This window comes from Myxine glutinosa, chromosome 5, assembly GCF_964187855.1.
Source record: "Myxine glutinosa chromosome 5, kmMyxGlut1.1, whole genome shotgun sequence".
NCBI classification, from domain to species: domain Eukaryota; kingdom Metazoa; phylum Chordata; class Myxini; order Myxiniformes; family Myxinidae; genus Myxine; species Myxine glutinosa.
Window position 1 is genome coordinate 139,067,820 of NC_136265.1, and position 26,612 is coordinate 139,094,431.

A 26,612-nucleotide genomic window follows, 5' to 3' on the forward strand; every position below is an offset into this window, starting at 1 on the left:
GCTGTACGGCGCTCTATAAAGGTCGGGGACCCGGTGTTTGTGAGAAACTTTGGTCGCGGAATGATTTGGTTACCAGGGCGGGTTCACAAAAATGAGTGACCGTTGTCCTACATTATCAAACAAGAGGACAATCGAGTCGTCTGGAGGCACCTTGCCTTGATCATGTCCGGTATCGGTCCTGTGTTCCTGTCACTTTCACAAAATATATCTCGCCACTTCCTGAACCTGTGCACAGCGACTTTCTTGCCGCAGATAGTACTGCACCGCTCCCTGAGGCTGAACCCCATAACGCTGTTGCAGCACCACCAGTGGAGCCATGTGGCGGCTTTGCACCACTCCCTGAGGCTGAACCCCATAACACTGTTGCAGCCCCACCAGTGGAGCCGTGTGGCGGCTTTGCACCCCGATGATCATCCAGAGTTCGAAAGGCGCCTACTCGCCTTGACTTGTCGCTAATATTCTTGTATGCATTTCGCATTGAATTTTGCATTTGCAATTTCGCAATTTTGTATGTCTGTATTTTTGTATGCATTAGTATGCTTTTCACTGTTATTTTCACATTGGTATTTTCACTGTTAATGGGAGGGGGGGGGGGGGGAGATGTTATGTACTGCATGTGATTAAACCGGAAGGCGGATATAAAAGAGGCGGGGCATACGGCTTGGCAGAGGAAGCAGGGCCAACGCTGGGCGCTTGTGGTTTTCCCGGCTGCGTAATAAACGACCGATGGTGCACTCAAACTGTCTTCCCAGCCTGATACTTTACACGCCTCATCACTCAATGGTAAAAAATCACTTGAACTTGAAAAATTCTTGTATTAGCATTCGGATATTCATCAAATTTGAATCAATTCTACAATATATATGATTTAGCATGAGCTGATCACTCAACGGTGAGGAATCACTTCATAAAATCTCAGATCCGAATCTTCACCAAAATTTCATCCTTGTCACACACTCAAACCCTCCACCAAATTTCTCCAAATCCATCCACAACTCTTTGAGATATCCAGTTCACAGACAAACAAAAAATAGACAGACAGGAGTGAAATTCCATAACCTGTGCCCACCGATGGTCGCAGAGATACAAACATGGAAAGACAATGGATCTGGTCCGAACACCAAGCTTTAATAAACTTGAAGGACACATGGCACGATTCAAGCCATGAAGAGTGTCGTGATGCGTGACCTGGACGCAGACGTTCATGTTTATTTTGTTCAAGACTTGCCTGCTGCCCTATTATCAGTTCACGCTCTTTCTCACCATGCTCTTCCATGATACTCCATGTTGCAGAGAAACAATGACAATGGAAGATGTAAAAACAGAACAAAAGGAGTGCCGGTTACCTGAAATAATTAATCGGGTCATTTTCGTTGAACCAAGTGTGGTTCACAATCTCCTGCAAAACAATGGATGTGTTGGAATCAAATATGAACACGATCAGGAAACACCTCCACTGGTGAGCAATTGCATTTTGATCCACAATAACAGGAGGTCAGTTACCCCAGCATGTGTAAACATTCTTGTTCATGCAAATAAAACACTGCAGATGACAACTGCATCAATCCCTCACCGTCATAGTGAGCCTCTCCATTGGAGCCTCCCAAAGCATCACAGCCAGAAGGGAAACCAATGTTTCCCTTGCAAAGGTTGGTGGACTGTTTTCCACATTGAAGTCAGTTTCGCCATGTGACATCTGCAAATAAGTAAAACAAATGTATTTTGACCGAATCCCAAACAATCATTGCAATCGAATACTAACATTTGCATAATAAGCACATTCCAAACAAGCACTCACTGATGCAATAACCAAGGTTCGACTCAAAACTAATAAAATACATTTTCATTCATCAAATAAGTTTAGGTGTTCAACACAAAAGTTTTTTTCTTTGCTGAAAAAGAAACCCTGTCAACTCAATAATTGGATATTAAGTATTAACAACAACTCGGGCTAACAACTAACAAACAACTCGGACTCGGACTAAGAACGTGTAAAACTGCTATTCGCGGTTCGGCTATTCGCGGAATCCACGTATTCGTGGTTCCGTGATTGGTGGTTCTGCTATTCGCAGAATCCGCATATTCACGGTTGATAAAATGCGACCCGTTTCTCTATTCGTGGAAAAATGCAAATATACAGTTTTTTCTTTTCTTTTCTTGTCTGTGTTCTGTGAAATCGCGGTTTTTTCCCTCCCTATTCGCGACCGTGTTCCACGAATTCACGGTTTTTCAGGGGCACAAAAAACGAAAATTCACGAGCAGCCAGCTTGACTCATTTTTAAAACCCACCTTTTACCAGCCATGCATACAGCAGCTGGACAAATGCAAAAAACTTATTCTACGAGCCGAGAACATGACCTGCTTATACTGTGCAGCAAGTACAGTACTGTACATTCACTACTGTGTACTTGGTGTTTTCATGGCTTTCGCGGCGGCGAATTTTAGCCGCACGATGAGCAAGCTTCACGGGATATCCCACCAGATGTGTGAACAAGTCATCCTCCGCGAGTTATCGAATGCAAATGCTTCAATAAATCGATACAGTTTGCAACTTACGGTAAAGCATCCTCAGAGATGTTACACAATGAAAACGCTTCGGGGGCGGTTCCACAAGGTGAGTAAACAAGTCCACCTCTGGCGAGTTATAGAATGCAATGCATAATTAAATCTATTCTTGAAATTACCACCTAGGCTCAATACCCACAATGCTCACAATCATACATATACATACAGATTGTGTCCTCGATCTCAAACATTGTTCTCGTCCCGTTGCTTTGACCTTTTGACTGTCGTTCTGATCATCGTTCAATAATGGCTCCCAAACGAAAGACCAGTGCTAGAGATGAGTCGACTACCAAGAGGCAGAAGAAAGTCATGAGCCTTAGCCAGAAGGTGGAGCTGCTCGACTGCCTTTCGAGAGGAGAGAGTGCAGCCTCGGTGGGCAGGCATGATGTGAACGAATCTACCGTCCACAACATACCGAAGAAGAAGAAGGCCTTTCATGAGAAACTTTCAGCAAGCACTGCATCAAATACCAAGGTGGTCACCCATGTCCAGAATGCCCACATGGAAAGGATGGAGAAGACTCTCAGAATATGGATCGAGGCCAACACGCAGACGAGGGAGTTCATGGTGAAAACCATGATGCTGAATCCTTTCCGAAACCCGCTCATGGAGGACGAGTTGGATGCCATTCCAAAGGTTTCCGAGGAGGAGGAGACGGAGGCGAGCAGTGATGAGGAAGAGGTGCCGAGGTCCAACCTCACAGTCCAGTTCCGGGGTGTTGCATGAGATACGGCGATTGTCGAAGATGGTGCAAGAAGCTGACCCAGTCGTGGAGAGGTACCTTAAGTTCAAGAAGGCCTTGGATGATGCACTGCTCCCGTACAAAGAGCTGCATCAAAACGTGCAGCAATCTGCCAGGCAGCTCCCCATCACCCAATTCTTCAGCCCTGCTCCCTCTCCCACAAGACCACCAGCACAATCTCCTGCCTTCCTCTCAGCGTTCTCACCAGCGTCCTCACCTTCTCCAACCTTTCCTGGCTCTCCCTGATTTCAAGATCTTGCCGCAACATCCTTTGGGTCACCCTCAAAGTTCGAGGAATTCTTGGGATTTTAATTCATCCCCATCATCACCAACATCATCATTTGAAAGTTGTGTTTGGTTGTAAAAGAAAATTTCTAAACGGTACATGATGGTGTTGTATTTTTTTTAACTTTCAGGGTACTGTATGGTTCAGCACATTTAATAAACTGCAAGAGCATTCCTTCAATAAATTGAAAATGGTTCCTGGTTGTGGTGAAACTGATGAAGAAGAAGAGTATCGTAAGCGTGGAGAATCTTATCTGCCGATTATGGGCGGATGGTTACCGATTGAGGGGGTTGAGTATTTGACCAGCTGAAGGAGTTACACTGCCACTGCTATGTGCTCTGGGTCATCTTGGTAAGATGAGGCTATGATTGTTGACTAGTGCCTTAGAATGCTTGGTTAATTTAATACATGTCTTGTTGTGTTTACTTGCTTTGTAGGACTAATAAGATGATTGCCTTTCATGTAGGTAGACGCCAGATCGATTTCAATAAAGCCTCGTATCTTGGAGAGGTCTGCTTGAAGTATTCTTTCAATACACTGGTGTTGTCGTATTTTTAAATGTCTAAGCATTTTTTGTAAAACTGTAATCATGTGCATTTGTGGTCGAAAACATTTTAAACTTTAAAAAATTTCCTCCATGAATCAGGAACTGTCGGGAACCTATAACCCATTGAACCTATAAGTATAACCCATCCCCCTTTTCCCCATTGAAACAATGTCACAGCACATTCACGGGATTTTCATCGACATTCACGGCATTTTCATCCACCTTCGCGGATTTTCATTGGCATTCGCGGATTTTGTCTCGACATTTCCGGCACTTTCATCGACCTTCGCTGATTATTGTCGACATTATTTTTTTTTTGTATACTGAATCGAGGCTCGTGAGAGAGCTAACATTTATTTCACAAACAAATCAACCAGACAAACAAAATATATAAAAAGAGGGAGCGGAAAACAAGATGGGGAGAGAAGGGAAAGCACACAAACACAACATTTGAGAGCAGGGAGATGTGTGGGAGGGAGAAGGCTTGGGGGGAGGAGGCGTGGGAAGGGGGGGGGGGTGGGAGTAGTATAAAATACAGTAGAAGTATAAAACACAAGGACACCAAGGACTTCCAGGACAGAAGCTGGTATTTCAAAAAAGTTGATTTGGGGTGAAATTAGCGGGGTTAGAAAAGATCAAGGTTTTGGATGGGGGAAGATAAGAGATGGTGGTGAACAGCTGTTTTAAAGACCTGGAGGGTGGAGTGGGATTGAAGAGAGTGAGGGGGTTTGTTCCAGAGGTGGGAGAAAAGAGGAATGAAGGAGTGAAGGTGAGCAGAGAGTCTTGATTTTGGCAGTTTAACCATAAGAGGGTTGCAGGAAGATCTTGTGCGACCTGTAGGAATATTTGGGGGGACAGAGCCCAGAGAGAGCTGGGGGGGGGGGGCAAGGCCAGAGAGGAGTCGGAAGAAGACGGAAAGACCACCAACCTGCCTGCGGTGAGTGAGTGAAAGGCCCATGGAGTTAGCTTCATCGCGGGAGATTCCAATGATTCTGAACTCTTTGGTTTCAACAGCGTGAAGACGAGCTAGGTGTGAGGCAGGAGCACCAGCCCAGAGGGGAGAGCAGTATTCCATTGAGCTGCGAATGAAAGCCTTGTATGTGGTAAGGAGCTCAGGTGTGCCAAGGAAGGACTTCGCATGACGGAGGATGCCCAGTCGGCGACTGGCTTTGGAGGCCAGATTTGAAATGTGGTTTTCCCAGGAAAGATCATGGCAGATAGTGAGACGCAAAAGCTTGAGTGACAGAACTTCTTGGAGAGGATTATTCAGAAAGTGGATGGGAAGGTTGTCCAGTCGGTCTTTTCGGAGAGACATCGTAAGAGTGTGAGATTTGTCAGGATTGAAAGACATGTTCCACTTGTTTGCCCAGTCTGTGATTTTGTCCAGGTCTGCAGAGAGTGAGGAGGCTGCAGAGGGCCGATCTGAGGGATGAGGAATGGAGCGACATAGAGTAGAGTCATCAGCAAAGAGATAGAGGATTTTCAAGAGAGTCAGAGAGATCATTGATGAAGACCAGAAAAAGCACAGGGCCCAGAACACTGCCTTGGGGAACTCCAGCCTGAACAGGAAGAGGAGATGAGAGAAACCCATTCAGGGCCACACGTTGACTACGACTAGAGAGGAAGTCCGCCAGCCATGCGTGGAGATTTCCATGGATACCAAAGGAGGAGCGTTTGGTGAGCAGAGCGGGGTGCCAGACCGTATCGAAGGCACGTGATATGTCAAGGGAGACAGCTCTAATTTCCTGTTTGGCATTGAGGACCTCCATCCATTGTTGAGAAAGCAGAAGCAGCATGTCCAGAGTACAGTGACCAGGTCTGAAACCAAATTGATGATCAGAGATCAAGCCATTGGAGAAGAGGAAAGATTTCATATCTGAAGCAATGATGGATTCCATGACTTTGCTGATAATTGAGAGAAGGGTGATTGGTCTGTAGTTGCTAGGATCTGTTTTTGCACCTTTTTTGTGCAAAGCGGTGATGTTGGCTGATTTCCAAGCAGATGGCAGATGACCTTGAGCAAAAGAGAGGGTGAAGAGAACAGAGAGAGGGAGTGAAAGAGCGGAAGAACAGGATTTTTGGGACCCGTGGGCTGATGCCGTCAGGTCCAGTTGCAGAATCAGAGTCGAGGGTTGACAGAAACTTTTCCACCTTGTCAGGAGGAAAGGACACAGAGTCCAGGAGCAGCGTGGTACGACTGGGTACGGTGGGTACAGAGAGGGATGGGTTTGGGACACAAGATTTAGAGGCAAACACAGAGTTGAGGCATTCAGCTTTTTCACGTGCGGAGTCAGCCGTGTAGCAGTTTGAGGTGAGGGAGGGGATGGAGGGGGAACAAACACCAGAAACAGATTTGACCAGACGCCACCAGGATTTGGAAGAGGGAGACAGATAAGAGAGTTTGGTCTTGAGAATGGAGAGATATTATTTCCTGGCTCTCCTGAGGGTGGACACACTTGTTTCGGGCTTTGTGAAAGGAAATGAGATTTCCTTCCGTTGGATTTACTTTCCAGGAGACAAAAGCCAGTTGTTTCTGGGCAACAGCCTCACCACAAGATTCCGTGTACCATGGACGGGAGGAAGGGTATGACAACTGAAGACGAGATGGGATAAATCTGTGCATGAGAGAGAGAGCAATTTACTTTGGAAGAATTCCCAGGATGAGTTGATGTCAGAGGCGGTAGAGATGGGAGACCAGTCCAGATGATTGATGGCTGCTTGAAGACCGTGCCAGTTGGCCTGAGTGAAATGCCAGACTCGTCAACGCTGAGGAGGCTCTCGGAGAATGGTCAGAGAGATGTCCACTTTAACAAGCACATGATCAGATGAGCCGATTGGAGCAGAAGAAGAGCAGCAGACATTTTCAGGGAAGTTAGTCATAACCAAGTCGAGAAGAGAAGATGCTCCGTTGACTGAGATCCGGGTCGAGAAATTGACAGATTGTGTCAGTCCCAATGAGTCGCAGAAGTCCTTTGCTGAAGAGCCATGGCTGGTGAGAGAGGTACCCACACCCAGACAACTGGCATGGTGACAATTGAAATCACCACATATGAGGAAGAGAGAGTTGGGATGGGTGGATAGAAGTTGGTCCATATTATCAGACAGCGAGATGTAGATGGAGTCATCACTGTTTGGTGGACGGTACAACACACATATGAACAAAAGGTGGGAGCGAAGGGGAAGCCGTAGCCAAAGGTATTCCTGGGGGTGAGGTGGAGAGAGGGCAGTGCGGGGCGAGCGAGGAAGAGAGTTTTTTTTAATAAAGATAGCAACCCCACCTCCAGGACGAGGCTCAGGTCTATCATACCAGAGGAGGGAGTAACCTGGGAGAGATACCAAGGAATCAGAGACATCATGAAGGAGGAAAGTTTCTGTTGAGCAGATCACGTCTGGTTTGTCAGAAGCAACCTGTATGGAGAGATCAGTCAAGTTTGAGCGAAGGCCCCGGATGTTTGAGGTCCATACCGTTAATGAAGAGGAAGGGGGAGCATCGGATACAGAACATTTTGGGGGAGGGGTAGGGTAAGATGTGGAAGATCTTATGCTGATAATACCGGATGCGGATGTAGGGTAAGATTATGGAAGATGTAGGCCCGTCGTAGGCCTACACGTTAATGGCACGCCATGATCTGTCGGTTCAGCACCGGACACACATCTCCCAACATGTACCCGATGACACAGCTGATAATACCACGCACTTCCAGGCCTACATCATCAAGCTTTGCCGGGAGTATCATTATTATTATTTTTTTGGAGGGTGAAAAACAGGGGTGCGGTTAATACACTGTCATGGTTGATACACCAGGAAATACGGTACCCCAATAACGCCAAAGTGGATAAAAAAAGAAGAACTTTTTACAAAATAATTTAAAGTGAAATAGAGAACTATCTCATATACATAAGTATTCAACCCCCTGAGTTAATACTTTGTAGAAGCACCTTTGGCAGCGATTAAAGCTTTGAGTCTTCTTCGGTATGTATCGGCTTTGCACATCTGAATGTGGGAATCTCCCATTCTTCCTTGCAGATTTGCTGAAGCTCCGTCAAGTTGGACGGTAAACAGCATTCTTCAAATCTTCCAACAGATTCTCAATGCGATTAAAGTCTGGGCTTTGGCTGGGCCACTGAAGGACTTTCACGTTCTTGTTCTCAAGCCATTCCAGTGTTGCTTTGGCTGTATGCATGTTGTCATTGTCTTTGCCGCAGGCTAAGGTCTTGCGCACTCTGAAGCAGGGTCACCTCAAGGATTTGCATGTATTTGGCTCCAATTATTCTTCCCTCGATCCTGGCAAGTCTCCCAGTCCCTGACACTGAAAGGCAAACCCATAGCATGATGCTGCCGCCACCATGCTTCAAAGCAGTGATGGTGTTAGATGGATGATGAGCTGTGCTTGGTTTTCTACCAGATGTAGTGCTTTGCATTCAGGCCAAAGATTTCAAGTTTTGTCTCATCAGACCACAGAACAATTTGCCTATTGTTCTCATAATCTTTCTTGTGCCTTTTTGCAAACTCCAGGCATACCGTCGTGCCTATTTCTCAGGAATGGCTTCCGTCTTGCCACTCTCCCATAAAGTCTAGATTTGTGCAGTGCTGCAGGGACTGTTGTCCACCTGGCAGGGTCTCCCTTCTCAACCAAGGAACTCTGTAGTTATGTCAGAGAGGTCATTGGGTTCTTGGTCACCTCTCTGACAAAGGTCCTTCTTGCCGGGTTGCCCAGTTTAGTCGGACAACATGGGACGACCCCGGAAGAGTCTCGGTAGTTCCATATTCTTTCCATTTCCTCATGATGGAGCTCACTGTGCACCTGAGAATGTTTAACACTCTAGAAATTTTGAGTTCAATTATTTCTGTCATATTTCAAACCACGACAAAAACATCACAATGAGGGTGGAATGAGGAATGGAATGGGTATTTTACCAACTTCTGCTCCAACCTCTGCTCCAAATGGTAACCAACTTCGCCTCACCTGTTTCATGGGAAGCCACAACGTTCTTTCTGAAAATTTCCTCAGAAAATGAATATGGGAAGTGAGTGTACCTGTACACAGCAGACAGAAAAATAGGCAATGAGACAACATAGGCAACAAGGCAATGAGATAACAAACATGTGTGTACAGAATCTAGGCTCGTGTGGAGCTAACACATTAAAGATAAAAACATGCACAGACACATAAAACATACAATGAAGGGAGCGGGAGACAAGAGGGGGAGAGAGGGAAGCACACAAGCACAAAACAGCAGAAAATGGACGGTGGTAGATCTGTGGAAGGGAGAGGACTGGGGGAGGAGGGAGTCTCATGGGGGTGGGGGGGGGGGGGAGAGGGGGGGGTACCGTACCCTGAATAACGCAAATAAACACGACTAGGAATTACAGGAAATAAGTTAGAGATTCAAAGAGTCAGATTTGGAGTGTTTTATCGGGGGTAGAAAAGATCAAGGTTTTGGATGGGGTAAGATAAGAGATGGTGGTGAACAGCTGGTTTAAAGACCTGGAGGGATAAGTGGGATTGAATTGAGTGTGGGAGTTTATTCCAGAGGTGAAAGAAAAGAGGAAGGAAAGAGTGAAGGTGAGCAGAGAGTCTTGATTTTGGTAGTTTCACCAGAAGAGGGTTGCTGGCAGATTTTGTGCCTCCTACAGGAATATTTGGGGGACAGAGAACCGACAGAGCTGGGGGAGCAAGGCCGGAGAGGAGTTGACAGAAGACAGAAAGACCACCAACCTGCCTGCCGTGAGCGAGTGATAGGTCTTCAGAATCAGCTTCATCACTGGAGATACCAATGATTCTGAAATATTTGGATTCAACAGCGTGAAGCCGCCATAGGTGTGAGGCAGGAGCACAGGCCAGAGGGGAGAGCAGTATTCGATTGAGCTGCGGATGAAAGCTTTGAACATGGTGAGGAGGTCAGAGGTGCTCAAAAAGGACCTCTCACGACAGAGGATGCCCAATCGCTTTGGAGGCCAGCTCGGAAATGTGGTTTTGCCAGGAAAGATCTTGGCAGATAGTGAAACCCAAAAACCTTGAGTGACAGAACGTATTTGAGAGGATTGCTGGGTAAGTAGATGGGAGGATTGTGCAGCGGTATCTTTGGAGAGACAAAGTGAGAGTGTGAGATATGCCAGGATTGAAAGACATGTTCCACTTGTTTGACTAGTTTGTGGTTTTATCCAGGTCTGCAGAGTGAAGAATTTTGCATTTCTGAGAAAACAGGAGGAGAGGAAAGTAGGGAATAAATCTTAGTTCTGGGACACTCTCCCATTGACTTACATGTTAATTTTTCTTAAAAATCAACCATTTTCTGATTTTTAGGCCATTTTATCGACTTTTTAAACACCCCTATTTCTCCACTCCCCATTGACTTACATGTTAATTTTTTCCCTCTCACCCTCATTTTAAAAAGATATTACTGCACCCCAAAACGCCACTTTTCTCTCACACTTATGAACCTATGATCCTTCTGATCTTATGAACCTATGATCCTTCTGATCATATAAACCTATGATCCTTCTAGCCTTATAAACCTATGATCATAGCTTCATAAGGGTAGAAGGGGGTGTTAAAAAGTCAATAAAATGGCCTAAAAATCAGAAAATGGTTGATTTTAAAGAAATATTAACATGTAAGTCAATGGGAGAGTGTCCCAGAACGAACATTTATTCCCTACTGAACCTTTTAACTGAGCCAAGATAAAATATTTCAACAAGGCACCTAGTCTGACCGAGCGAACTCATTCCCCTATTCTTTTACATGTTAATTTTTTTCTCTCACCCTGTTCTTTACAAACCCATCCTTTAAGAGAATAGTAAATAGGAAGAATAGTAAATTTTCGAACCTATCCTTAATGTTGTTCATTAGACCTTCTCCCCTTATGAACCTGCGATCCTTCTGGCCTTATGAACCTGCGATCCTTCTGGCCTTGTAGACCACTCAAACAACGAGCCTACAAATATTTGTTTATGCGTGGGAAATAATTGAATTCTCCTGCAACTCTCATCGCCATCTAATATATTGGCAAAGTATTTGTTTGAGTCTGGTTCTTTCTCAAGATATTTTAACTGAGCTGAGATAAAATGATAAACCTCCCTCAATGCCCTTGTTTGCACACCTCCTCTGCCACACACCATTTTAAAATTAAAGTATGTACTTCCCTTGCTCTGACGACCATCAAAGTTTTCTGTCCACTCAAAAATATTTCCATCTTTTTTACCCAACTCACCGGTATTTAAATTAATTATCTTATTTGTTTTGTGAACTTTTTTACCAGTTTCCTTTTCAATAAGTCTTATTTGGTATTTTTCACATTCGTTATGTTTACCATTGATATACCAAGGTTGGGACAACCTCCACTCTTTAGTCTGATTGATACTTGGTTCTATTCATTAAAAAAGGAGGCGTAGCCTGTTAAAATCCCTAACCCCATTATCTTATCACTTATATCTTATCACTTATATATATATCTTATACTTATATGAGCATATAAGGCCAGGCATTAGGCCTGGTGTTGGGCTAGCGGCTAGGGTGCCAGCTTAGGATCCTAGGATCCTGGGTTCGAATCCTGGTCGATCGCTGAATCAACGCCAGGGGGGTTGACCCAGCCTGTCATCCTTCCGAGGTCGGGTAATTGAGTACCAGTTCACTGGTAATTCCCTGTTTGTCGTAAAAGGCGACAAAAAGGGTTGGCGGCAGGAAGGGCATCTGGCCGTAAAACATTGCTTCAAAAAGGGGACCGAAAAACAACAACAACCACGGTCCCCGAAAAAGGCCAACCCCCGCTTTGCGGGGAAAAATGGCCTCTAAAGGCAGTTTTTATTTTATTTTTAATATGAGCATAAGGGAGACTATCAATTCCATTTTCTAAAATAAACCTCTCATCATCAAAAGCTCCTAATGCTTTCTTATTTATCTCTTCTGAATATAATTGATGTTTATAACTTCTTATTCCATTAATCTTTCTAAACTCTTCTTTCTTTGTTATTAAACAGTTATAATAATTCTTAAACTTTATTGTTTCTTTAATAACATTTTTCTTTATACCTTTTAACTTCTTCTTAGTAATTTCAACGTTATTCATAATGTATTTATAAGCATAAGCCTTAGACCTCAATCCCACAAATTCACTCATAAGATTTCCTTTCAATTCATCCTTAAACTTTCCAATCACCAGTTTATTTGCTTTAGAGTACAACTCACTCTTTGTATTGTATTCACTAGTGTCATAGGTATCAATGTCCTTTTTCATGTCTGAATAAACATCATCAGTATTAATTTTTAAAATAAAACTATCTGTATCCATATAAAGTAGTTTAACATCATTTTGATATTTCTTTTTCAAGTTATTATAAAAGTAATCATACATCAAGGACTTTGATAAATCAAGTATTGAGGTACCAATGTAAATAGGTTTATCCATCATAACGCTTTCTTTCATCAAATGTATTGCACTAAAGTTTTCCGTAAAAACTTCTTCTCTCGAGAAGTTTGGTCTGTTGACTAATTTTGATGCTTGTTTCCATGTAGTAGTTAGAAGAATGTTTTGTCTCTTTCTAACATTCTCCATCGTCTTGCCAAATACGTAGCAGTTCATTAACTTTGCGAAGTCTTTCTCAAAATCATTCTTTGATTCAATCCTACGTTGTGTGTTAAAATCAATATATGGTTTCATCCAATGACTGATTAAACTTGAGAATCCTATGTATCTTTTCAACACGGAGACCCTTTGAAAGACATTGTCTCAAATTTCTTTGATTGAGTACATAATTTTTCTTATCATAAAGTGTTGTTAGAAGCTTCTCTGTTGATTTACCCTTTATATTAAATGATTGTTGATAATCACTTAACCACTCCTTCTTTGGAATTTCCTTTTCACAACAAAATGGCAAATCTTTGTGTAGGTCATGGAGTTCCTCTGGATATTTCAAATCAACTTCAAAATAATAACCAACTTTTAAAAAATCTAATTCAGCTTGTGTAGATATACATACATCTTGTAAAACCTTTTTATAGTCTTTTTTTTCTACCCATTTTAATCCACCATAAGGAAGAGCCTGAGCCATTGCCCAACCATACAAGTTATTCGTGTCATAGTACATTAAGTAAGAACTCTCTTTCGTTGAATCATAATTTGGAAGATATTTATTATTTGCCTTTGCGTATCTGCTCGAGCAGACTTGTGAAATTCCACCTCTTTTTGCTTTCTCAATCATAAGGAGCATATCAACATCTGTTATAAGATCCAACTTTTGCTTAGTCATTTTCAACATCGCGCTCCAAGCCAATCCAGGAGCAGTGTAATAGTGAGCAGGATCCAATCCATATTGAGAATGACAGATTGTTCTGAAAGCCTCAAAGACATCAGCTAGAAGAAGAACATCAGTTTTTAGATAGAGATCATGATATTCACCCATGTTCTTAATTCCATCATGACTCCAGACATTTTGTGCGTGTTGATAATCAGAATCTGAAATATTTGAATTATTTAGAATGTTATAGAATGAATCCTTTGAAGGGAGTTTTGTTTCAGAGAATCTCTCAAATGAGTTCATATAGTCATAGGGATAAATTCCCTTTTGTGTTAGTAAATCTTTATCTGAAAAATACTCTGAAAGACATGGAAACTCTTTTAGATTTTCAACCAACTCAGCCAAGGATCTATTCATGAATTTAAATGTGTCAAGAAATCTAATATTAGTTATACCATAAGTATTTTTATTTTTCTCATAGTCAAATCCTATTTTTATAAAGATTGTTTTTGTGAATGAAATGTATTTCTGATCTGTACTTGGAATAGCACTGTTACTCCCAGGAGTCTTTGAAAGTTGTTTTATAAATAGATGAGTATCATAATTAGCATTGTTATGAAGAAAGACAGGAATGAAAGAGGGGAGTTTATAATTAATATTACAAATTTGATGAGCCAGACCTCTATATTTACCAGTGAGATGACAATGATCTCTAACCTTTAAACCTTTACCAATTTTCTTCTCACAAATATGACAGACATTGTTTTTTTTATATCCACTCATCAAGGACATTGGTTTATTGGTTTCTCTCATTATCTTGGTTAATCGAATACAGTCTTTTTCTAGTCGTCGGACAAACTCCTCTGGGGTATTTGGGCCTCTATACACCTCTAACTTGTTATATTCATCACCAACGGATGATTTGATATCTATCTATAATTCCACTAATCTCTGTGTGTATGTTTGTATGTTTGTATGTATGTATGTATGTATGTATGTTTGTCTGTGACCGCTGTTTCTCGACAACTACCGGTCCGATATACTTGAAACTTGCCAGGTATATTGCTGGGGACCCGAGGATGTGCCTTTTCAAGGTTTTAAATTAATCGCAGAAGTAGTTACCGAGCTATGTCCAAAAAACGATTCAACCAATCAGAGAGCAGCGAGCTATCACGTGTGCCGAACGTGGCGAACAGACTCTGCCTCGGATGGCACATTTGAGAGCGTATTCATTTATTTCCCGTCGGCAAACTATGTTGGCGCTATGTTGGCGTTAAACTATGTTTTAAAACTAATTAAAACTAATTTGCGATTCTTTCGCTTTGCGATGCGATTTGCGATTGCGTTAAACTCGCTCGGGCGTTAAACTATGTTTTAAAACTAATTAAAACTAATTTGCGATTCTTTCGCTTTCCTGCGCCTTTGTGCACGCGATGGCGATTTCTTTACCAAACTCCGCAAGCCGTTCGCTTTGGACCAAACCATTTCATGTAAATAGAGGGGGGGGATTGTCACCGCACTCGCAAGCCGTTCGCTTTGGACCAAACCATTTCATGTAAATAGAGGGGGGGGATATAATTTTAGATATAGATATAGTACGGGCATGCCCTAGTAATAACAAAAACCACAAGGAGTATGTTTTTGATATTTATTTATATATGATTATTTTTGGTCTGGAGAAGCAGTATCAATTTTTTCTAAAATACTTTCAAAATCAGCATATATAACAAATGGATGTTTCATCGTTTTATTTTCATCTTTGAATGAGATCTTTGAGCCTTTTTTAGGCATATTGATTACCGTTGATTTATGTTCACTACAATAATTTGAATGTTTATCTAATCTTCCTTGTGTATGGAAGAAGTTAAGAGAACGCTTACAAACATATATTTTACTTATTCTTTTACATACTCGTGGTTTTATTAATTTTGAAATATCATTGATGTATGCATAATGTGAATTTTCCTCTGTATCAAAATATAGAAGATTAATATGAGTTTGTTTACAATTGTCAGTAAGCTTTAAAACCTCAATGTTGTTTGTTTCTGTTAGACCATCAACATTAACTGATAAATTATTTATCTTTTCAAATTTAGGAATATCATTTAAAGCCATCGGAAACTTTAGATCTTCCATATTTAATGTATTCTCATATTTTTCATAATGAGATACTCTTTCATCATGAAAATGTGGGGGATGGAAATGTCTCAGAATAGACCAGAGAAAACATTTAGTGTCTTTATTTTTGATATTGATAAGTGCTTTTTTATTTTTGATAACACGAGGTAAATCAATGTAAGAAGAAGCGTTTAGAGGATCTGATTTAAAAACATGAATATCAATAAATAGTATCTGATCTATATTCCAACCACTTCCAGTAATAGTATGCTCAAGTTTCTGTTCTTGTTTTATCAGTTGACCATAAACTCCTGATGTTTTAAAATCTTGATATGAAGATAAAAAGTGGTTTCCAGTTAGCATGTAAGCTTTTTCATTGCAATAATCACCAGTGAATGGATCATGTTTTGAGACTTTCATTTTAATTCCCATATAGAACTTGATTGATTTCAACTCAATAAGAGTCTTTTCAATAAAATCTCGGACAGAGGGTTTGATGATTTCCACAGCCTCAACAATTGAGTTGGGGCCAGGAGGATGAAAGTCAAATATACGTATTCTGATACGATTTTTGAAAGCACCATCAGTATTTTTAATAGTAAACAATTTTGACAAGTGTTTGTTTGTTTTAAGATGAGCTTTGAAATCATTCTTTAGGATATCTCCATTACAGAGACTACAATGTTTTGTTTTAGGTAAAAGAGGGGAAAGTTTGTAAAGAATGTTGTATGTATGTTTTGCGGTGAGAATATGTTGTTTATAATATTTTACTTCCTTCTCGCAAGTATTACAATAAACCATATTTATAGGGTGAGAAAACGTGGTGTTTTATATATATAACTTTACTTAAACTAAAACGCCTTTTCGAGCTTTTTGGCTTGTTTTATATATATATAACTTTACTTAAACTAAAACACCTTTACATCTCTCAATCCATATCAGAACCAGGGTCATATTCAGAATCAATCTCACAATCAGAGACATCTGAGTCATCAATAAAACTACTCTGATAACTATCATTTGAGCATAAACTATTAGTATCATAACTATCATCCGAGTTCAATGAAATGCTATCATCACCATCATCCGAGTTCAATGAAATAGTAAAATCTTCACTGCTGTAATGACTCATATTTAATTAGCAGAAAAAATATTCCCATCAATATCTATATACTTTCTTTCATTAACGGATTCAATCTCTACATTTTTAATATCAAAAGTTATCTTTAAATAATCTCTAACTATCATAGAACGAAATGTCATTTCACCAGAAATATTAACATCATTCATTTTACTTAGATCTACAGCCTTTGGATTATTAAAGTAAATACAAATTTCTCCCCGAGTATTGTTGATGGTCTTATCATTCTTTTTCAATGTATCGTGGTCAATCACTTTTTCAAGCTTTGAATAAATTGCCAGGAGTAGAGGAGAAACTTTTGTTAGATTTACTTTAAGGGAGTTATTAATTAACATAGCTTGTCCTTTAAATGAAATAGAGGGGCTCATGTTATTTTTCATAACTGGTTTAATCCAAAAATTTCCATATTTATCTTTATTCAATTTAACATCTTTGACATATTTTTCTATATCTTTCACCTCATGCGAAATTGATTGAAATTTGTCTTTTGAAACATTGTATTTATTAGCTAAAAAAACTTATGTTTCGTTTAAGTAAAAATTTACTGTTTAAATATGATAGAATTTCCAGACTCTCCATATGATAAATTAGAGAATTGTCCGGCTTGTGATAGAATAGGGCTTAATACAGAATCAAAAGCATATAAACAATGTATTTTCTGTGATTATCTTCTAATTAATGATAATAAAAAAAATAAAAAAATATATAACTTTTAAATTAGAACCAAAAATGAATTACTTTACAAGATTAATAAGAGAGATGAATGTTAAGTATTATGATGATAACACACCATTTTTTACAAGGGAAGAGACTATTTGTATTGAGGAAATGTATAAGGGTTTAATGATATTTATTATTCAAAATAATTTTAAGGGAAATATTAACCCAAGATACTATATAAATAAAATAATGAATTATTTGGAAATTAAACCAGAACTCAGGATAAAATATGTTTCTAAAATAGCTCAAAAAAAGTTAGATTACTTTTTTTCCAAATATATAAATGAATGATTTTTTACCTGTTTGGGAAAATAAGAGAAAATTTAATAACCATAAAAAGATTCCAAATTCATTGAGATGCCTAATATTTGGTTCAAGTGGATGTGGAAAAACCTGTTTACTTTTAAAGATGGTCCTTAGTCCTAATTTTTTAGATTATGATAATTTAATAATTTTTACAAAGTCAAGTTTTCAACCCGAGTATCAACGACTATCTCAAGGTTTTAATGCGGGTCTTAAAAAGGAAGACATTATCGGTTTATTTAAACTTCAAAACAAACTAAATGGTTATAACATTGAGGATATACTACAACTAGTTTGTGATACACAGAAATCAAAATCGGGACCAAAACCCATAATTTGTATTCTCAGTGATAATACGGATGACATACCTTCGCCTCAAGATTTAGATAAATCAAAAAAGAACCTCGTTATCTTTGATGATTGCGTTAATGAGAGAAACCAAACAGTAATGGATAGCTACTATACAAGAGGGAGACATTCTTCTTGTAATTGTATTTATCTTCGTCAGTCATATTTTCAACTCCCCCGGCGCTCAATAAGAAACAATGCTAATACTTTTATTTTATTTAAGTTAAATTCAATAGATATAAATAATTTTTGGAGAGATAATTGTTCTACATTATGTAGTAAAAAAGGATTTGAAAATTATATGAAACATACGATTGGAAAATATAAATATATTGTTGTGAAACAAGATGAGATACTAAATGATATTTTTTACACATAATTAAATACAGAAAATGAATGCCAAAGAAAGAGCAAGAAAGTTTAAGGAACATCAAGAGTTGGTTTCAAAAGTTGTTATGCAACAGGAAGAGATAAAGAATAAACGGAGACATAAAATAACTGGTGAAGAAGCCTTTGAAAGAAAACAAGAGAAATTTTTTAATCCACTTTTAAAAACTCAACAGCCTGCAGTTCCCACAGTAGAATTTACTCCGAATAAACTTCAAATGCTCGAAGATTTTAGTCAAATGACAGAGCAAGAACTTGGAAAATTAGAATATGATGATGAAGGATTATTTCAGAAACTTGAGGAGATAAATCAACCCTCTAATTATGTTGTGGAAGCTCTTCAAAACAATGAATATTCAGCGGATTCAAAAACCAGAGCAGGTCTCATTCCAACAGAAGAACCAGCACTGTTCTATCCTGTGAATGAAAAGGTATTGATATTTAATGATGAAATGATGTTCTTGAGTTATACTCAACCAAATGTTAAATTAACCCCAAGATTAATGTTTCTTCTGACAAAAGATGGAAAACGAGCATCAAGTACGTGGGGTGGTTCAAAATATTTTGATAAACCACTTGATATGAAGGAAGATAGTGTATATATTAATTTACTAAACTCACTTGATTATAGAGTTTCTGTTGCTGGTAAAAGTAAGAAGAATGAGAAGGAGAAACATATTATTGATGCTTTAAGTAAGCTTGGTTCGGGTGTTAGCTTTCTTCCAAATGATCCATCACAATTAGTTAATAGGCTATTATTGCTGTTGGGTAGTAAGAAGGCTGGAAACAACAATTGTTTTAATGAAACATCTGCCATTTTAGATCAGTTGATGAAGATGAAAATAATTAATAAATGTCAATACAAAGATATTTTATTAGATATTAAATAAGACGAGACGCACAATTCTTAGTTTTAATTTCACGACGAGTGATTACACAGCATCATTCCCTTACCCACTACAACTTGACCCCACAAAAGAATATGAGGCTTCTTTGTTGTCAATGGAGACTTATAATACCTTGTTTAATATCACAGAGAAAAACAACAAGTTTAGTTATAATCCAGGAAGTGGATATAAAACTATATCCGTTTCACCCGGAGCTTACGAGATTTCTCAAATATCTTCAGAAGTCTCTCGTCTTATGAAAGGAGAAGGTGATGAACCAAAATATATTGTCATAGATATTCAAAAACACACTTCAAAATCAACGATTAAACTTTAAAATAATTATAAAGTTGATTTCATGATTGAAAATTCGTTTAGATTGCTATTGGGTTTCTCTTCAAAAAAGATTGAAACTAACGGGACGTTTTACAGTGATAATGTTATTCAAATATCCTCCGGTATAAATTCTGTATTAATTCATTGTGATTTGATTGATGGTGCTTATAACGATGGAATAAGAACAAATACAATATTTTCATTCAGCGCATACTCAACCCCAATTGGTTATAAATTTAATATGGAACCAAAAAATCTTGTCTATTTACCTGTGTCAGGAAAAACCATATACAGAGTAAATTTTAGGATAACAGACCAAGATAATCGGATAATTTCTTTCAATGATGAAATTATATCCATCAGAATTCATCTACGTGAAGCTATGTGAATACGTGAAGGCAGTAAGTTTTTTTGATAAATAAATAATGGTTATTGTGAGAAAACATGAGTTGGGAAAATATAAAATAATTACAGGGGAGGGCATGTTCCTTTCACCCTATAAAGGCGAAGGTATGTTTCTTGGGAGAGGATATTATAAACCAAAGAGACAACGAGGTGAAGGAGAACAATTTAGAGGAAATGGGATAATTGATACTCTTATGGGTATTGGTTCAACCATTCTTAAACATAAAGACCTAATTGGTTCAACTGCTTCCGCCATGGGAAATGTAGCAGGTGCTATACAACAAGCTCAAAAGGAGTCTCATAAATTACAAGCCATCAAAGAAATTAAAAAAGGTAAAACTCAACTATCTTCACAAAAAAACCATTAAAAAAATCATTAAAATACTTGGGTCAGGGTTTCAACAATTTTAATGCTATATAAATACAAGTATGGAAGCGATTGATAGTATCTATGATTTGGATGATACGATTATCATTTCAAACTTCACTAAAAAGGAAGACTATTTTAAGGTAAATGCTATAACAGGAACAGACTGGAATTCAAACGGAACAAAAAGTTTTGAAATAAATAATCAACAAACTTACTTGAATCTAGCTGATAGTTTCTTGCTGTGTAAATTTAAATTCACTAAGGCTGTGAATAATACTAATGCTACACTCGTAAATGATTTCTTCTGGAAAATGTTTGATAGTGTTCGCCTGTATATTGGAACATAAGAGGTTGAAGCGGTTGATTATGTCTCTGCTACATCTGAAATGATGAAATTTTCACTCTATTCGTTTGGTGATAGAATGGGTAAGAGAGCTGTTGAAGGTTTTATTCCTGATATGTTAACGGGTACAAACACAGACCCTGGTTATAGTCAAAGGAAGGCAATGTATAATGATGATGCAAAAGTAGAGAATAGTTTTACCATAGCACTACCTCTGAAAGGTATATTTGGATTTTGTGATTATGATAAAGTTTTGTATGGGCTTAAAATTAGATTTCAACTACAAAGGAATGATAATGTAAATAGGTTGCTTTTTGGGGCTGAAAATGCTTTTGGCGCTAATAATAAATTTATTATTAATGATTTGTGTTGGTATATCTGCGAATATACTCCTAATCTTAAAACGGAAGAGATGTTAAATAAAAGACTTAACTCAAAGACCCCACTAAATGTATCATACCTTAAAAGAAGATGTCAACACGTTAAACTGGAACACGCTACCTACATTTGGAATTTGGGTGTTCTTCAAGGAAAGCCACGATACCTATGGCTCATTTTTAAGAAACCAGATGGAGAGGGGGGTACTAATAAGAATAATGCGCTAAGTCATAATGCTAAGGTGAAACAACTTTGGGTTTCTCTTGATGGTACATTTTACCCACGAGATAGATTGGAAATTGATTGGGGAAAAAATGATTATGCGGAAGCCTACAAGTCTTACCAAAAGGTATGTGAAAGCAACGGTAATAATGATCCTATTTTGGATATGACTGCGTTTCAAAAACGTTGTTTGATGTGGTCAACAACAAAAAATTCTAAATGTTGTGGTCAATTATGTTTATATGTAATTTTTATGGTGTCATTTTTAATCTAATATAAATGACTTATGTTGGAAAAGATGGTTCTATCTTTGGAGAATCCTCTCAGGATATTGATTTATCAAATTATTATACAAAGGCACAGGCTGAACGACAAAAATATAGTATAAGTAAAAATATTAATTTGAAGAATACTTATAAATTAATCAATTACCCAAACCCTACAGGTGCGAATGACTTGATTAGATTCAGTGATTTATTACAATATATATCTTTAAATAAAACAGCACATTTTGTTAAGCAAGTAAAATTTACAACCACAACACCTGGTTATACTGACCATACACCTTTCCTCATTGAATTTAACTACCTGCTTACAATTGAATTTGATAAAGAAGAACATATAGTTAATATGCGAATTAATAAATGGGGGTATGATATGCCTGATTTAGGGTATAATTGGTCTTTTTCAATAAACTTAGAAGCCCTACATGATTTGAATCTGTCTAGTAAAGAAGAATATTATCCGCTTGGTTAGGATAAGTATTTATGTGGAAGTACAATTAGTAAACAACAAATACATGATTTTAAGAAAAGAAAAATATATGATAGTATAGCGATGGTTAGCATGACAAAGAAGGAAGGTAATGAGATAAGGATAGAAAGCCGAGGAATACAAACCGATTTGGTAGTAGGAAGATGGGGTGGTATTACCTGTCATAATATTAATCTCACATATATTTCTGATACATAAATGGCAGGAAGAAGACTACAAGAGATTTAAAAAATTTTGTATTCAAAGATACCTTCAAGAAAAGGGTGCTCTGTATTACAAACCGTATGAATTGGAACAAACACATGTAAATTTTGCTATTAAAACTGGCCTTATACTGATATTGCTAAACCCACAAATAGAGACTTGATTAAAATATTAAATAAAAATGAACTTTCTCAAAGTTATGAAGTATAAAACTCTTTTAGAAAACATCAACAAATCTTATTGGTATCCTATTATGAGAAAAATAATTACAGATACAAGAATATCTCAAAATCCAGATGAGTATATGTATAATATTCTTTGGGGTTCAAACCCAAGGGCAGCAAGGGATGAGGAAGGAGTTGAAGAAGAGAAGGAGAAAAAGGAGAAGGAGGAAAGAGAGTGGGAGGAAAATTTTAAAAAGATGACCATTCCTGAGATAAATAAAAGATTGAATGTATTACGGCAAATAAATCAATCTCAACGTACCGAAGAGGAAAATAAAGAATTAATAACTCTTTTGAAGATATGGAGGGAAGAAAGAGAGAGAGAGGAAAGGGAAGAAAGGGAGAAAAAGGAGAGGGAGAAAAGAGAGAAGGAGGAGAGGGAGCAAAGAGAGAGGGAGGAAAAATATAAAAAGATGGAAATCAGTGAGATTCGTAAAAGATTGAGTGTATTACAGCAAATAAATCAATCTCAACGCGCCGAAGAGGAAAATAAAGAATTAATGACTCTTACTAAGATAATGATTTTCAAAATGGTTGAGATGAGTTCAGCGAGGAGATTTAAATGAGAAAGTGGTGAAGAAGAAGAAGAAGGAAAAGATTACATGGTTGATGATGTTGGTGTTATTGACTTTAGTTAGTTTTATTTGTAAATAAATGGAGGAGAGAGTGAAGGCATTCCTAAGGATTCTTTATGTTTTAAAAATAAAGATTGAAAAGATTTTGGCACTATGTCAGACTTTTTCTGATAAATAAATGAGTTATTGTCTCAAATGTAAAAAGAAAACTGAATCTAAAAGTGTATTGTATGTTAAAGCTAAAAAAAATAGAGTTTATCAAAAAGGAATATGTCAAGTGTGTGGCTCTAAAAAGTGCCAATTCATCTCTCCTAAAAGTGGAGGAGACATACAAAAGTTTCTGTCAGGAAGTAAATTTACAACAACTGGAATTCCAGGGGAACTACATCTACCTGGGTATTCTTTCTGTGGTCCTGGAACAAACCTGGATAAAAGATTAGATGAGGCTGACAATCCTAAACCTTGGTCTAAACCTAAAAATAAGGTTGATGAAGTGTGTATGAAGCATGATATTGCTTATGGGGATACCACTACATTGGATGAAAAACATGAAGCAGACAGAGAAATGTTGTATAATTTGTCTGATACGAAATCCTACGTTGAGAGAGAAAGTTGATAGGTTTACTGTAAAAAAAATGATGTGCTAAATTGCAACTTGGTCTTGGTTATTCCTCAAAAAACTATTAGACTCCAATGATGTCATTAAGACTGAGGAGCTTTTGGCTAATGAATTACATAAACCTATAATCACCAAGTTTAAAAGAAGGAAGGTTTATTCCAAAGACACTGACTACATAATATGGTCTGCCGATTTAATTGAATTAAATAATGATAGGGGATACAAGTATGCTTTAACTGTTATTGATTTGAGGAGTAGATATGCCTGGGTTGTTCCTCTGAAAAATAAAAAGGGTTATACTTTAATGTTAGCCTTTAAGCTAATATTTGAAAGAGATAAAAGAAAACCAAAGAAATTATGGACTGACGAGGGAACAGAGTTCTACAACAGCATATTTTTGAAATTTCTTAAGGGGGAGGGTATTAAATTATACAGCACCTTTAATGAAGGAAAGGCAGTTGTTATTGAGCATTTTAATCGCACTTTGAAAGAGAAATTATATAAAAAATTCACTCAACTCGATTCTCAACAATGGGTGTATTTTATTCAGGATATTGTAGATAATTACAATAATACAGTTCATTCGTCAACAAAATCAGAACCATCGGAAAGGAAAAAGACTACAAAATTAGAATATGAAAAGGAGATTAATTTGAGAAAGCCCAAGTTCAAAGTTGGTGATATTGTTAGAATATACAGATGGAAAAGCCATTTTGAAAAAGGTTATACAAATAGGTGGACTAATGAATTATTTAAAATTGATGATGTTATTGATACAGTCGCTTGGACTTACAGATTATATGATATGAATGGGGAAGAAATCTTGGGTGCATTTTACTCACAAGAATTACAAGAGACTGAAGTTAATGATAATAAAGTCTTCTTGCGATTTATGTTTAAGTAAAGTTATATACTATAAATATGGTCTCTATAAAATGTAAAGGTGATTTTGAGAATCTTCTAAAACACCTCAACACCTCAATTACACCAATGCCGGTATTAGAATATTGTTATACTTGTAAAAAGTATATAAAGAAGAGAGGTTTACAAGCTCATCTAGAAACAGATGAACATCTTTCAACCTTCTTTGTAATAAAAAAATCAAGATAACTATTTTAAACGTCATATTAGGGTTCAACAATTTGAATTTAAAGACCCTCTTCCTAGTTCATTAGTGACTGCTATAGAGTTCATTAAACCATCAATGAAAAGATTTGTTAAAAAAACATTAGATGAGATAAACCCAATTAAGTTTTATCTTGGAGCTAAGATGAAAGTATCAAAGACAGATATTGAAAGCGGAGAGAAGATTGAACAGAGTACATACTCGAGATCATCTCTTAATTATTTAAATGTTTCTGATGCCTACTATGAACTTATTCAACAAGAAACATTAAGAACTCTTTTAGGTTGTGAATGGGTTATAGATGAAATATATTTTATTGATATACATGTATTGAAATCACATATTGATTTGCCGGATGTTATAGAACCAAGTATCAACCAGACTAAAGAGTGGAGGTTGTCCCAACCTTGGTATATCAATGGTAAACATAACGAATGTGAAAAATACGAAATAAGACTTATTGAAAAGGAAACTGGTAAAAAACTTCACAAAACAAATAAGAGAATTAATATAAATACCGGTGAGTTGGGTAAAAAAGATGGAAATATTTTTGAGTGGACGGAAAACTTTGATGGTCGTCAGAGCAAGGGAAGTATATACTTTAATTAAAAAACGGTGTGTGGCAGAGGAGGTGCTCAAAAAAGGGCATTGAGGGAGGTTTATCATTTTATCTCAGCTCAGTTAAAATATCTTGAGAAAGAACCAGACTCAAACAAATACTTTGCCAATATATTAGATGGCGATGAGAGTTGCAGGAGAATTAAATTATTTCCCACGCATAAACAAATATTTGTAGGCTCATTGTTTGAGTGGTCTATAAGGCTAGAAGGATCGCAGGTTCATAAGGGGAGAAGGTCTAATGAACAACATTAAGGATAGGTTCGAAAATTTACTATTCTTCCTATTTACTATTCTCAGTTCGAAAATTTACTATTCTTCCTATTTACTATTTTAAGGTAGGTTCGAAAATTTACTATTCTTCCTATTTACTATTCTCTTAAAGGATGGGTTCGTAAAGAACAGGGTGAGAGAAAAAAAATTAACATGTAAAAGGATAGGGGAATGAGTTCGCTCGGTCAGACTAGGTGCCTTGTTGAAATATTTTATCTTGGCTCAGTTAAAAGGTTCAGTAGGGAATAAATGTTAGTTCTGAGACACACTCCCATTGACTTACATGTTAATTTTTCTTAAAAATCAACCATTTTCTGATTTTTAGGCCATTTTATTGACTTTTTAACACCCCCTTCTACCCTCATGAAGCTATGATCATAGGTTTATAATCACTAGGGCATTGCCCGTACTATATCTATATCTAAAATTATATCCCCCCCCTCTATTTACATGAAATGGTTTGGTCCAAAGCGAACGGCTTGCGAGTACGGTGACAATCCCCCCCCTCTATTTACATGCAATGGTTTGGTCCAAAGCGAACGGCTTCCGGAGTTTGGTAAAGAAATCGCCATCGCGTGCACAAACGCGCAGGAAAGCGAATGAATCGCAAATTCGGTTTTATTAGTTTTAAAACATAGTTTAACGCCAACATAGTTTGCAAACGTGAAATAAATGAATACGCTCTCAAATGTGCCATCCGAGGCAGAGTGTGTCCTCCACGTTCGGCACACGCGATCGTTCGCTGCTCTCTGATTGGTTGAATCGTTTTTTGGACATAGCTCGGTAAGTAATTGTCCGATTAATATGAAACCTTGAAAAGGCACATCCTCGGGTCCCCAGCAATATACCTGGCAAGTTAAAAG

The 26,612-nt window shown here is 37.9% G+C and overlaps 1 protein-coding gene across 9 annotated transcripts in view; it reads right to left on the reverse strand.

Moving 5' to 3' along the window:
- LOC137426986 (uncharacterized) overlaps window positions 1-26,612 on the reverse strand; it is a 74,475-nt gene that overhangs the window by 33,287 nt on the left and 14,576 nt on the right. For all 9 annotated transcript variants that reach the window (XM_078777223.1, XM_078777224.1, XM_078777217.1 and 6 more), the window contains 3 exons: window positions 9,108-9,178; window positions 1,574-1,696; window positions 1,347-1,399 (listed from right to left, as the gene is read on the reverse strand). In XM_078777223.1, coding sequence (XP_078633349.1) covers window positions 1,347-1,399; window positions 1,574-1,696; window positions 9,108-9,178 — 247 coding nt within the window. The remainder of the gene's footprint in view (window positions 1-1,346; window positions 1,400-1,573; window positions 1,697-9,107; window positions 9,179-26,612) is intronic.